This window comes from Zonotrichia leucophrys, chromosome 4, assembly GCF_028769735.1.
Source record: "Zonotrichia leucophrys gambelii isolate GWCS_2022_RI chromosome 4, RI_Zleu_2.0, whole genome shotgun sequence".
Taxonomy (NCBI): Eukaryota; Metazoa; Chordata; class Aves; order Passeriformes; family Passerellidae; genus Zonotrichia; species Zonotrichia leucophrys.
In genome coordinates, this window is record NC_088173.1 from 32,314,084 (window position 1) to 32,328,582 (window position 14,499).

The 14,499-nt window shown below is 44.1% G+C and overlaps 1 protein-coding gene across 1 annotated transcript in view; it reads left to right on the plus strand.

Moving 5' to 3' along the window:
* The first annotated feature begins 294 nt into the window (after positions 1 to 294).
* The window catches only part of UNC5C (unc-5 netrin receptor C), a 249,804-nt gene continuing 235,599 nt past the window's right edge, over positions 295 to 14,499 (plus strand). Inside the window, exon 1 of the mRNA XM_064711041.1 lies at positions 295 to 707. Within this exon, the coding sequence (XP_064567111.1) occupies positions 584 to 707 (124 nt within the window). The 5' untranslated portion in view covers positions 295 to 583. The remainder of the gene's footprint in view (positions 708 to 14,499) is intronic.

Below are 14,499 nucleotides of genomic sequence, written 5' to 3' on the forward strand. Positions count from 1 at the left end.
GGTGTGGTGGGGTCCGGCAGCGCAGCCCCGCCTGCCGTGCCCAGGTGTGCGGGGCGGGGGTGCAGCGTGCCCTGGTGCTGCTGCTGCCGCCGCTGCGTGTGCGGGCGCGCACGTGTGCGCACCAACATCGGCGTGCGCCTGTGCCCGCGGCTCTGCGCGCAGGGGGCGCGGGCGGAGGAGGCGAAAGGGGGCCGGTTCTGCGGCGGGTGGCTCCCAGCCTCCCCCGCCCCCTTCCCTCTGGGTCTGCTCCTCGCTCCGGCTCGCATTCTATCGCAGGCGGCCGGCGCAGCCCTCGCTCCCCAGCCCCAGCCCCAGCCCCGGCCCCCGCCCACCCCCGGGGTGGAGGCAGCCGCGCCGAGCCGCCCGCGGGAAGAAAGCAGCGCTCCGCCGGCTCCGCGCCCCTCCGCGGGGCCATGCAGCGCCTCTGCCCGCCCGGCCCGAGCGCAGCCCCGCGCCCCGCCGCCCTCCGCGCAGCCTGAGCGCCTGGCGGGGGCTCCGCTCCGCGCCCGGAGCTGGGACGGGGCCGGCACCGGCGGCACAGCAAAGCTCCGCGGCTCCGCGACACTGCCCCGCTGCCCCGGCCATGGGGAAGGGGCTGGAGGGGACAGCGGCCCGCTGCGGGCTGGGACTGGGATACCTGCTGCAGACGGTGGTGCTCCCCGCCCTGGCCGTCCTGGGGGCCAGCCGCCCCGGATCAGCGGCGCAAGGTAAGGTGATGGATGGATGCATGGATGGATGGAGAGCGGTTGGGGCATCCTCCTTGTGCGGGTTGGAAACGCGAGTTTATGCCATGATTATATTTTTTACTGCGTTTGTGTGTGCAAACAGTGCAATCGCCCGCATGCACGATCCCCGCCGGGGTCTGGAGGGTCCGGTCGTACCTGCCGGGTCGAGTCTGTAGGTGCCGAGCCTGGCCGGGACAGGCGTTTGCCTGCACTCCGTCCTTAAATGAGGCACGGAGAGCGGCGGGGAAGTTGGCGCTGAAGGAGCCCCGCCGGCAGCCCTCCGGGGCGGGAGAGCCGCCGGTGCGCCCCGCAGGGCCGGCAAGGTGCGGGGAAAGGCAGGTGCGGGGCGGGTGTCCCTCCCCGCGGCAAAGCCAGAGCCTGGAGCTTTGCAATCGACGGTCAGCCTTGAACCCCCGAAGGCCCCCCAACGCTCTCCTTCTTCCTGCCAAAAACATGATACACCCGAAGGGAGTCACCGTCTTTCTGTGTTTATGTTTTGAGATTTTGTTTCCTTTCCCGTGTCGGGGATTCTGGAGTACATCTCGGTCTGCCTTCCCGGTAGCCCTTGTACAAATTTCCCCTTTTAAGTGGCAATGTATTGCTTCTCAGTGCGTGTTTAGGGGTGTTTGAGAGCATCACAAAGAGCCCTGGCTCAGTGTGGCACCCACCAGGCTGACAGCCACAGCAGGGGGCTTTTTCTCCTGCGAGCTGATGCTGGACAAACTTTCTCAGTGTTTCTCTTCTTTCTTTCCAGGAGTTAGACCTAATGTGGAAATGTGTTGCTTTTGTAGAACACAGGAGAGAGAAAGAGAGCTTGCTGCTGCATGTGGGCAGAGCTGCACATAGCAAAGATGTGCAGGGTTGGGTAAAGCAGTTGGAAATCTCAGTTTTATGATTAACAAGAGAAAAGAAATTTTAGAAGCTTCTTTGTTTGTTTATTTTCCACATGTATGTAGCCACGAAGTAATAACATGCACCACAGTTTTGATTTGAAGTTACTAGCATAATGCAAGTGTAAGAATACTTGATTTTCCCCACATCATGTCTGTGGAGATGCATTTGTGAAAACTGCACAGATCTGACCCTGTGTTCTCACCCATTACAAAGTGCACTCCTCTGTGGCCTTTTTGACAGGAGAACAGCAATGGTTGTTCTGATTCCTGGTGCCCCATGCAGGCTTTCTGTGGGTTCTCCCAGGCATGGAGCTGTAGGTTTGCTGCTGGTGGGCTGGGTGCACTGAACATCATGTCTGTACATGTAACAGTGCTAATCCGTTTCCTGCTGATACTCACTCCATCCCCTCAGAGTCACATTCCCTTGCTCATTTATTCCACAGGAAGATCAGAAATCTGGCCATGAAAAGGGAGTAGCAGGGAATGAGAGCACAAAAATTCTTATGCATCATGGCATGCTTCATCTGTGTCTTCCATATAATTTCCTTTCACTGGTTGTTTTCCTGTTCATGGTAAGACAGGTTTGATATTTTGTATTTAGGGGTTTAAGTAGTGCCATATGTGTGTGGACCTACATGTCAGGGGGTTTGTATCAGCCTGTGTCGATAGAGAGAGATATGACATGTCAGAGGGTGTTGGAGAAGAAAGCTCCCCTCAGACAGTTGGACCTGGAGTGGAAAGGAGCCTGCTGGCTCTGCTGGCAGGATACGGGAGTTTCACATGACAGATGGCCTGAGCAGGGAAGAGAGGACCCCCTGCGTTCGGCTGTTCCAGAGCGCTGCTCGCGGTGCCACAGGGCTCATGCCTCCCACTCCCGGATGGTTTCTCCTTCCCACACTTGCCCTCTGTGACACAACGCTGTGTGACAGAAGTGCTATGAGGGCACAGGAGCCAGGGCCCCTGTTCCTATCCTGCAAAGGACAACGCAGTGTGGGACCTGCCACAGAACACAGGTGTGCTCACCCACCCAGAGAGGGGCGGAGAGCTCTTCAGCAACACTCCCCAGTGTGAGATAAACTTCCACAACAGAGTGAAAAATCAAGGGAATCTGGTTGGGATATAGCTCTTTGTCTTGGACTTTTTTTTTTTCATTTATATTTTTATTTTTATTGCTAGGACCAGACAGGGAATTTGGGTGCAGAACTGGTTTTGGCATTTTTCCCAGAGCTGAGGGATTTTCTCATTGGTTTGTGCAGTGGGGATCTTCGTGTGTGTGTGTATTCAGTGCTTCAGTGAGGCAATGAATCAACAGTTTAACTATGCCCTCTTCAGGAAGTTTCCTCATCATATAGCACCGGGCAAAGTTTTCCCTCTATTCTATATATACATATCAAAAACATACATCTTTCATCTCAATTCCCCAACTGTCTTTAGCTTTTGAAGCAGGCTGAGAAAGCCATCAGCATTCCTGGGACTTGTGCTTTCCTACCTTCCTTTTCCATAGCCTCGTAGAAGATGAATTTATTAACTGAGGGGCTGTTGGACCAGCTCCCCCTCACTCCCTGGCACGTTCATTATCACTGCATCTTGGCATCCTCCTGTGAGCTTCTCAGCAGACCTAAATACACTTTTTGTTTTATGAGTATTTCTTATCTTCTTATCTGAAGCTGTCTGCGTATTTTTCCGCTGTTATCAGGAGAGAACAGGAAATGGCTGCAATGGTAGAGACAGCCCTTAATTCTCAAAGCGGTGTGAATGGGGCCAGAGCGATTATCAAGCCAGAATCAACTGTGACTTGGCATTCGCTGCATTTACTATACCTCTATGATAAGCTACATCAGAATGAGAATTTAAATGCCCCAAACTGTGCCCCTGCTGGGCATTTCGGTGCCATCTCCACAAGAGCAACTTTTCCTTTGGCTCTTCAGTCAGCAGAGACTGGGTTTCAGCTGTTGTGCTCCCCTACAGCCCCCACACTTCCTGCCTCCCAAACTGTTATCCACTTGTCCTGTGGCTCCCACCTCTTTCTTGTGTAGCTGGGACGAAAGGGAGGGCCAGGCTGTCTATTTGTAGTGACAAACATGGTTCAGACAGCTTTTGGGGTTAATAACAATCGTGTAAAAGATGGTAGAAAAGCTAAATGGACTATGTATTAATGAGGTTGTGTTTCATTTATTCCCTTACAATAAAAGAGTGCATTTTTCATGCTTAACCCCTCAAACTAATTAAATCGAAGTGATAATTTTAAAAGAAAACTGTAAAAGAGCCATATGTGCAGATATTTGTCTTGCCCCAGCATGGTCTGTATTAGCAACAGCAGCAGTTTGAAAATGCTTAGTGCAGAAAAAGTGAACTATAACATGTGAATAGGTAGTAACCTTTTGGGGATGCATTTCCTAATTAAATACCTAAACACATCTTGTTGAAAAAAAGCGGGGAAAGGACTTAATTGTCTTGATGCATCAGTGGACTTCTTGTACTTGATCATGCGGGTGTAATATTTGTAATAATAAAGCAGGAGCCAAGTAGTATTTTGTTGTGAATGGATAAGGCTCTTTGGAGCATTAATCTGTTTCAAAGTGATGCACTGTGGTAGATTTCAGTGATGCTGGCAAGTTTGAGCTGGATGGGGTAGCCTGTACTTATTCTGAGTAGCATTTTAGTACTGCAGTACTCTTTGCTGAAAGCAAAGCAGCCACTGTGTTTCCTTTGCTGACAGAGGTGGAGTTTAGGCGGGATTAAAATTAAGTGGATGAATCTGTACATAGAGGAGAGATTCCTCCCTGGAAACATGGGAGTCAGGATCTGAGCTCTTCTTCCTCTGGCTCCAGGCTCTAGCAGCTGGTTGCAAGACTTATGGAAAAATATATAGATCACATACACGCTCCTCCTGATGGCTCTTCAGAATTACTGTCAGTGTCATTTATCCCTCTGTACAGTAAGAATGCCAGAGTGCATCTAAACATTTCCACAGTTGTTGCGCATGTTTGCACTTAATCACTTTACATGGATCATTCACCACACAACTTTATTTTCCTTGGTAATGGTCTTAAACCCCAGTTATTCGCTATATTTTGGGACTAGCTTTGTGTATGACATCCAAATTCAGAAACAGGAAACAGCCTTAACCAAATTAAGAAGATTTTCCTAATTTAATTTTCCAAATACAGTACATCTGAAAACAGGAATACAACTCTGTGCCAAGGCCAGGCAAATCAGTTCCATAGCTGATCTGTGCAGTAGGAAAGGACAAAATGTGGGCTATATTTATTAGACATTTCCATGTAAATATCTTGATTTTTATGCAAATGGAAGAGAGGTGTTTTGAGGCACAGCCTACGCAGTTCAGGTGAATAGGATATGAAGCAAATCAGTTCCTATGGAACCTAAGAGAAGCCCAGGTTGAGAAGTACAACAGCTAACTATTTCTGTACAGTATATGACTGGAATTTTATGCATAAGTAGAATACAGAGGAGAGTTATACTTCAAAAAGCAAGCTACATTTATGTCATGCTACCAGCAAAACAACCTTGGTTTTAGTAACCTGCTTTATAGTATATGGCTGTATTTCTTGATTTCTGGTTCTTTCTGGATTTTGTGTCGCTGGGCTTTCGAGGAGTCTGTTCTGGATACTTTTTCTACCAAAAGGCAAGAAAATAACTTTTCCAGCCCATCAGAAAAATATGTTTGATTTGCTGGTGCAAAAGGCAGTTCCTGGGTAAATTTGCATCGCTTGGACTAGTGAACAGTTTGCTGTGATTTAATCTAAGAGGATTGGTCTCCATGTGAGTCTCAAACTGTTGATTTGTCATTGAAAACAAGTTACTGGAGGCTATCTCTGAAATAAAAGTGTAATCATGGATGCTTTGCCTATGCAATGCATTTCACATAACTGTCTATACGTCCCTTTAGGAAGAAATGGCGTTGTCTTTCCTCCCTTTAGGGTGGGGAGAGGGCTGTGCTGGTTTGTGAAGTGCACTTCTCGTTAGCCACCCAGTGGAGGTATTCACGTCTAGCAGGCAGCGATCTTGGCAGCGGTGCCAGCGGAGCAGTAATTACAGCGTCTGTCATTTGCGTTAGCCGGCTCTGCTGCGCTTCGGCTCCGAGGGGCACAACAGCTTCTCGAGTACAAGTCGAGAATCAAAGGAAAGGAGTGAGAGACGAGCTGTGGTTTTCCAGTTGGCCATAACCCCCATCAGCACAGCGTCAGGATAATGTTGTGCAGAGGCGCAGTTCAGTGCCGGCTGCTTCCAAGGACTGAAGGAATGGTGGTGTTTTAAGTGATTTATTGTGTGTGCTCAGTAGAGTCCAGTCTCAGGAGCAGGCGCCCCTGGATCTTTCCATCATAACATTATCCAAGAGGCAATCTGAAGGAAATGTTATTAAGTCTTCTAGGAGGCAAGCTATATTCCAAGAAACACTTAATTTGCATCATTTGCAAGCTAGCATTTGAAATTATGCTAAAAAGGGAAACGGTTATAAAGAACTTTACCACAGGATAAGTAGGAACAACAAAATTCCCCTTGATTTTGAGCATACTTCATTTCCCTGTGTTTAAATTAATGGGGTCATCTGTAGGTACTCCAGCCCCCAACTCCACTGCTGTGGTGGAGAGATGATTTATTGAGTATTGTTGTTGGGTTCATGATAGGTTTGGTTAAATATTTTGCTGAAGATCCAGTGTGGTTATTGTATTTAGATTTATCTTTCTGGTGTGAGGATGTAGCATAAAACTGTGTGCACACTAAGGAGCTAAAGGAAAGCCCTGAATTGTAGCTGTTTTCCACTTGTTTTCCTCAAGGCTGGCTCTGCTTGTACAAACAACACTCACAAGTGAGGTGCAGTGAGTGGGAGGAGTGGGCAGGAGCTGCCAGAGATTTTCTCAGCTCTCAGCCACCTCAGAGATGCTTGTATATGGCTTTCTCCCTAGGTAGTCATCACTAGAACAACTTCCTGTTTGCTTTTATGACTCCATCCCAAATCGCATGGACGTTAAGCAGGAAATATGGGATTTCCTCCCAAGTCATCAAACGCCAGGATTTGGGGAGTCCCTTTATAGCCTGGCACATTATCTAAAAGTTTGGGCTGGGGAGAAAGAGCTTCATGCAAAAACAGTCTCACTTAGAAATACCCTTTTTATCAACATGGAAAATCTAGGGGGAAACAAAGGAGAAAAAAAGATTTCTTTTTGCTTATTTGCTCAGGGGAGGTTGGAAAAAAGGGAAGAAATCTTAATCAAAACCAGAAAAGACTCAGTTATTTTAGAGAAAAGGTCAATAAAGCCCTGAATATTTACCCTACTGTCCAAACTATTTGTATTTATGCTCTCTGAAACTGTGTTAGGTGTTCAGTCAAAATGAAGTTAAGAAGTTTTGAAGTCTTCTGACAGCAATGGTTTTTATTTCCGTTTACATTTTTCCACGTATTTCAACCAGCCCAGTGAAAAATCTCACTGTTAGACTTCATTTACAGTCCTGGTTAGCACTGGTTAAGGCATATATTACACTGCTCTCTAGATCGTAACTGTTTTGATTTTGGTTGGTTTTTTGTTTGAGTGTGGGGTTTTTTTGTGGATTTTTTTTTTTTTTTGGTAAATCACACTGATTTTACTGTGATGCAGTTTGAGATGGAGACCCACATTCTCGGTGGTGCCAGACATGCCCTTATTTCCTCCAGGGAGTGTCAGGCCATGCTGAATTTGGGTGATTACCTTTGCTGCTCCCTGAATACAAGCAGTGCTGCTCTAGCTTGGACGGCAGCCCCACAGTCCCGTCAAGGCAGGGACACCTCCCTTGTGAGCCTGTGATGCTGCAGTGCCTCAGCACCTCCTCAAATTCTCACTTTGCTGTGAGTCCTACACAGGCAGGACAGGACAGGCACCCAAAAAGCTGTGCAGGCTTGTCTCAGTTGGTAATACCTCCTGTGGGGAAAACTGCAGTTGTATCTTTAGCAAAGCTATGTGCTTGTGTTGCTGGGCGTAATGGGAAGTTCTTGTTTGTAACATTGCCTTAGTTATTCAGTCTCTGTTTTGCTGGATTTGGAAGCTTGCTGTATTTATCACTGTTTGGTGGAGAGGTCTAGGGGGAGTTGCCTAAGCGTACAAAGCAAATGTGTAAGGGAAACCAAATTATGAGCTCAAGTTTTCTGAGTACCCAAGACTGATGCTGCAGTCCATTCTTCTTGTTTGAAGAAAGAGGGCATGATACAGAGGGAATGCTATGTTGAGAAGGCTCTCAGGTACCTTCTCAATGTTGAATTTCTTGAGTCTCACTGATGGTGCCTTTTTATCTGCTGTATTCTAGAAATTTGTATAAAAGCATGGCGTGGGTTAGGAATAGTACTCCTCAGTTTAGTATCTCCCACTGGGACCCTCAAAACCATGTGATCCTCACTCTCTCCCTCCTCCCTTCTCCCTTCCCCTGAGGTGGGATGGTGAATGGGAGGCACAAAATGTAAAGATCATGGGTTGAGCTAAGAACCGTTTGCTGGGAACAACAGTTAGATAAGAAAATGTACAGCAACAATACTGACAACAGAAGGTGGGAGAAAGAGTTGAATGATTCACATGGAAACTCCCTGACCACAGTAATGCCTCACTGCTCCCTCTGCCACACCACCCAGACTTGGAAGAGAGCCCTTCACCTCATCCCTGGAAAATGAAGTGAGTTGGTTCAGTATAATCTTCAGGTGCTGGCCATGCCCTCTCCTGGCTACTGCAAAAATTAACTGTGTGCTGGCCAGAGCCAGAACAAAGGAACAGGCAAAAGTATATGCTGTTGCCCAGAATGGGGATGCTTCCTAAAAACTCTGACTTTCTGGTGGCAGGCAGTTTGGAAGGATTTGCTTTGCCCAATGCAATCCACAGTGTTATCTCAAATTTGGAAGGAGGAAGAACAGATCCAGAGCATGGCTGCAGCACTGTTGTAAATGGAATAAGGTTCACTGTCCTGGGCTGTTTTGTTTCGTTTGGGTTTAATCTGCAATTCAGGACTATGTTATTCAACTGTACTTCTTTCATCTGAATAAATGACTTATGCTCCAGAGGACCCCGTTGCCTTATGAGTTATAAAAGCTATGAGGTTGCCTAGGCAATTAAATCAGTATCTTTTTTCTCTTGTTGCAGGAACATTTTCAACAATAACACTAAGGAGCTCAGATAGATTTCACTGGCCTGGCAACAGCTGAGCATTTTCTTGTTAGGTAGCTTTTGCCAATCCCTTTTTAGTTATTTTCAAGAAGCAAAGTAGCTTTATTTCTTAGTCTTATATTGAGTGAGAGGTTGAAATGTTAATCTCAGTGGATTAGCGGTGTATCCTTTGAGAAAAAGGAAAGCTTGCGTTTTTCTTGGTCCCCTGAGTGCTGGATGCAATTGTTTGAGAAATCTTGAATTTCATCAGCTAGATACAAGAAAATGTGCAAGTAAGCCTTGAATGATCTGTCAGAAGAGGTTGACTTTATTGCAGCCGTTTTGGAAACTTGTTTGAACTGTTGTTCAGGATAGTTGTTCCCCAGGTGTTTCTTTGCTTGATTTTAGTGCATTTCACATGAGACAGTAAAAAGGGATCACCACAGGATTATTAGTAATTCAGAGCTTCTTGGAGACCTATATTCCAGCCATCAATTTGCTAAAGTAATGGCTGGCATATGAATTGCTGCACTTTTATGATATGGTGTATCTATTGTATAAATACGTTGCTTGTCTTATCCACTTTCAGCATATGTGTTTATACTGGAAAGTTTACATAGTGAGTGAAAATAATAATACAGTCTCACTGAATGAGGTTAATTGCAGTTCAGTCATACTGAAATCAAGGAGTAAGAATTGGGACAGAATAGCAAGTGAGACTAATTCTGTTCTCATGGGCACTGGATTTACCTACACTGACTGAAGTGCAGGCACTTATCAGGAGTAATTCCAAGTACAGATGTGCACACTGCCTCAGTCTGAATGAGTTTTCTCTTTCGTTAATATATCTCTAAGTTTTGTCAGTTGCTCATGGAGTCAGCACAGATGCATCCCTCTCACCTTTCCCTTTTCCCACAATTTTGTGTGTCTGTTGGGTTGTTCTGCAGCTCTACGCATACAAAAGATGAGTGGCTGTGACTAACAGTGAGTAGCTGGGGCTAACAGGCAAACAGTGAGGTGTGCAGACTGAAATTTCGTGTTTGCACTCAGATGAGACTATAGAGAAATCTCTGCTGTATGAACCTCTATTAACAGGATAAAACTCTCTGGTGCTTTCAACTAGAAGGAGATAAAATTTCCTCTGTTAAGTTTGGCCACTTAATCTGAAAATCAGGGTTCATGGTGGAAACTAGAACTCTGTCTGGTTAAGGAAGGAGTCTGTAATTACATGGGAAAGAGTCTGCCCTTCTACAATTGCTGTTCACAGAAAATCTTGCTGAATTGTCTCATGAAATACTTGTATTCCTTGCTCAAAGCTTTTTGGCCCTAAAGCTGCACTATTTTTTGACAAATCATCATCCCCATTACAAATTCTTTTCATGTAGACATTCACAACCTAGCTTGAGGTGCTTCCTTTCTGCTTCCTCACCAGTTTTTGGAGGTGAGGGTAACTTTTTTGGTCTCTTGCTCAAACAAAATGCAGCAATCTTCTTACACAGCAGATCTCTGCTGGCAAGAATAGGAGTGCGGGTTTTCCTTCTCTTCATCATGCAAAATAGCTGTACTGTAGCAAATAGGAAGTTCTGAATTTCTTACTTCCTAAGTAACTGGGAAGTTTGTAGCTAGAAAGTTTAGTACTGGGACCTGTCAGTTTCACTATCAGTTTCCTTTTGTTTTTTTAAATGTCTAATGTTTATACCAAGGATAGACTTATGTGGTACAAGGCCAGGTTATGACCACCACCAAATGTAGCTCCATTAATTTCAGAGCCAGCACATGTCAGGAGCTGATCTGCTTCTGTGTTAAAAAATATGTTGACACAGTAGAGTGAGACTCTAGGATGAACAGACCTTGATCTCAGCGTACTTGGTGGAAGTTTTTTCCTGGAGTTGTTTCTTTTTTGCTTTGGTTTATTTTGAAGCTAAATAATTTGAATAACTTTGAGGCTTTTCATTTTCCTTCCATGTAGCAATGTGACTCTTTTCTGTAGAGAGTTTAACAGGGTGCTTCACTTAAAAACATGTTGGCAAGATTCTTTCAGGCAGACTTTTTCTTTGCTTGGCTTTTTGTTACAATATTTTAGATAAGAACACTGACAGCCAAATGTCACCAACTGTCGGCAGATATCCACATAAATATCTATTACACACAAATGTGTGGCAATTTCCTGCCTTAGCAATCATTTTTGAATAAAGACCTCTGCCACTAAAAGCATGGGCTTCGAAGTTTTAGGTTAGAAGTGCAGCCTGGTAGCTGGTAACAAAAGCAGTTGTTATCCTGGTGCAGGCAGTAGAATGAGAAGTGCCATTTGCCTTTCACGAGCACTGGGGAAGGTGAAACTGCTGCTGACTTTTCTCCTTTGCTTGTCCTGAAATATTTCTGTATCAATCTTTTTCTTCCATCCACCTCCCAAAGTTAATATATTAATTCCTTTTAGTAAACATGGCTATTAGATAAAACCTTCCAAATAGTAAAAAAAATATTAAAATGCCTAATTTAATTACTTACTTTATAAACATATCTATCATTTTGTAGTCTCAAGGATAAAGTTTTAGCTTTTCATTTATAAGAAACATTTGCAAAGAAAATGAACTTAAGTGGCAAAGTGATTTTGTGTGGAGTAATAATCTGCTTTGTTTTACTGATCAGCTTATTTTGCCAGTACTTGGTTTCACTGCCTTTTTTTGTTCAGGGAAATCAATAGATAACAGTATTGTGATCAAATTTGCTTTCTGTCTGATTATTTCCACTGGATTGCTTGGGATTTACTCACTGCAGCAAGGCAAGGAAAAATTGGCCTTTTGTCTTTGAAGTTTTGTATTCACTGGTACCAATGCAGAACATATTTCATTTGTGGAGGCCAGGCTGAGGTTAAGTTGGTTTTAAAGATAACAGTAGATTCCTGCGTCCTTGCATTTGTTTTGTATTTGGTGACAGTCACTAAATCAGGGGAAGGAATGTTCAAACAACACACTTGAGGAAAAGTGATTTTTATAGAAAGGGCCCATTCCTGCTAATAGCAAGTAACTGCACACAACCCCACTGACATTAAAAGTCCATTAGCTAAGCCAAGTTTAAACACCAGCTGATGCTATGTCAGCTAAATGTATATTGGAATTTTTCATGTAACACAGCAATAGCACTTCTGTGCTTTTCCTAAAACTATGTACATTAAGAAAAGCAAATGTCATCTGATAGTAGTAAGATGGAGAGTTCACATTAAAGTAGGCAGAATTGTAATCAAACTGAAGTCACCATCTGGTTGCATTAATGAGAAACAAAAATGGATACAAGAAAAGCAGGGAGTGTCAGGTTTCTGAATTAAAGCAAGATTAACAAATGTAGTGTACAGGCTTCTGTAATACAGGATAAGCACAGAGCTGCTTATCTGCTTGGTTTTTTATCATTAAATATAATATGACCTTGTTTGAGAAGTTTATACTGAAGTCTGTAAGATGCTTTCTCACATGGAGAATTGGGTTGCCATGGAAGGAGGTTGTTTCCTGGCTATTTAGGAAATATGTCTCATTACTGCTGTGTGAAAACCTTTAAATGTGTCAAGATAGTGTTTGTATCCTATGGTCTGAAATTCTAGTTAACCAGTGGCACAGCAAATAGCATTCACCCATCTCTATGTATCAAAAAAAGGGTTGAAAATTGTGGTGAAAAAACATCCTGTGTATTGAGAAGTTCCTCACCTGTAACACTTACTGTTCATCTTCAGAGGGAACCAGCAGGCTGAGGTCCCAGTTCTGTGGTCTTGGCACTCACAGAAGTACAGTTAACACCTGGTTTGGCACTGGGTAAAATTCTGGGAAGTTGCTTTGAAGTCTGCGTTGGAAAAATAGACCTTGTGCTGTAAAGCTGCTGTGGAGACAGGCAAGGGGTGGCTCAGTAAGTGAATGTGGGAGCTGGAGCAGGGGGTAATTAGTCACTCACTGACACGCTCCCAAGCCAGGTGAAGGAGTGCTGTAACCTCCTCTGCTGTGTCATTCGCTGCCCATCAGTGAAGCCTTGTGTGAGCAGTGACAGGAGCACAGCTGAAATTCCTGATGTGAGCAACCAGCCCACTGCAAACACCCTGCGGGTGCATCTGGAGAGCTCCCTTGCACTCTCACCGCGCTGTGCTAGTAGTGCAAAACTCTCCAGCGTGTCATGGGGCCAGGCCTGACTGTGTCTTCCTTGCTGGAGGAGCTGACAGCAGTAGCGTGCCCAGAGCAGATTGTGTGTTTGCAAACCACAGGGTTTAGGAGAGTAATTCAATTGCATTTTTCCCCCTTCTGGAACATAACATGTAAACATATTACTGAACTAAAGCCTGGTTTTAATTACAAGCAGCAACTTTTTCATGTTGACAGATTTTCACATGGAAAGCTTTATTGAAAATGAGAGGAGACCTTTTTGCCATCGTTAGTTCTTGCTGCTTAGTGCTTTTATCAAGTACAGTAAAATACAGTTTATAATTAATTCAAAGCTTATATGGACATGTTTAATATAATTACCAAACAAAATCCTGTTTACTGACATATTGCTTGTGAAACCAGCCTGAATAATCTGGTCTCTGGCACACATAAATCAGGCAGTAATAACAGCTGTAAATATTTCATAATATACTTAGAGTGCTTTGATTTTAATACGGAATCCACTTTTGGGTTTTAAGGATAAAACACAGGTCAAAAATGACTTTTACCATATGTTCCTTCCTAATCTCTTGCACTACTTTGCCTGAAAGTTACTCTTAAAAATAATTATTGTATTTTATTATAAAAAAGTTAATATATACACATTTATGAGCTGGGAAAATTATGTAATTAAATTATGCTGTAGCTAACAAAATAACGCCATTCACATTGGCACAGGACAATTGCTTCAATACAACCATAAATATTTTTCATTGGAAAAGGCATTGCAGTGCCAGTACTCTTTGTCTTTCTCAAAGTTTTACTATTTTTATCTGTCTGGATGTCTGTGTGTTGTACACTAAGCCTGAAAGACACTAAGAGGCAGCTGGTTATGCTGTTAATTCAGGTGGCCAAAGGGCTAGGAAACCAAAAGGGGCCAGCAGCCAGGTTTGTAGTGGACTACTGGGGGACCTATGATACTGTGTTATGTACTGGACCCCCTCTTTCTTTCTGGGAAGGCTTTGAACTGATATTTAAATAGAAGGAAGAAGATATGACTGATTATCTGGCTACCGCAAAATATTTGGGCTTGCATGAGGCTACTAAATAATGTTGGAGAGCTCAAACTGTGTGTGTGGTTTGTCTAGTTTAGGAAAGTGCCTCAAAGGTTCAGGAAAAGGCTTATGGTTATCCCTCGAGTCATTTTTCCCTGCACCAAGAGAAGAACTTAAAAAGTAGATGTGGAAAATGCAACATTTTGCAATTCTTGTTTACTTGGAAATTTTCTTTAACCTCTAGAGTAAAATTATAAATCAAGTAACTAGAGTACTTTTTAGAAAGACAAATTTGAAAAATATCCACTTTGGGAATTATTTTACCCTTGTTCTGCAGTTGGATTCCCCTGCTAAAGCTGACATAACTTTTCAAATGTTTCAGCTGTGGCACTCTCAGAAAAAATCATTAGTCTCCAAAATTGTGCCAGGCTCCTCAGGAATGCTGCTCCCTCCAAGCTATGAACCTCTCAAGCTTAGGATCCCACCCCCCAGAATAAAACCACAACTAACAACTGGTATGAGGTAGGAAATGGCATTGGGATATGTCACAGCAGTTCTTATTTTTTGTCCTTGCATCC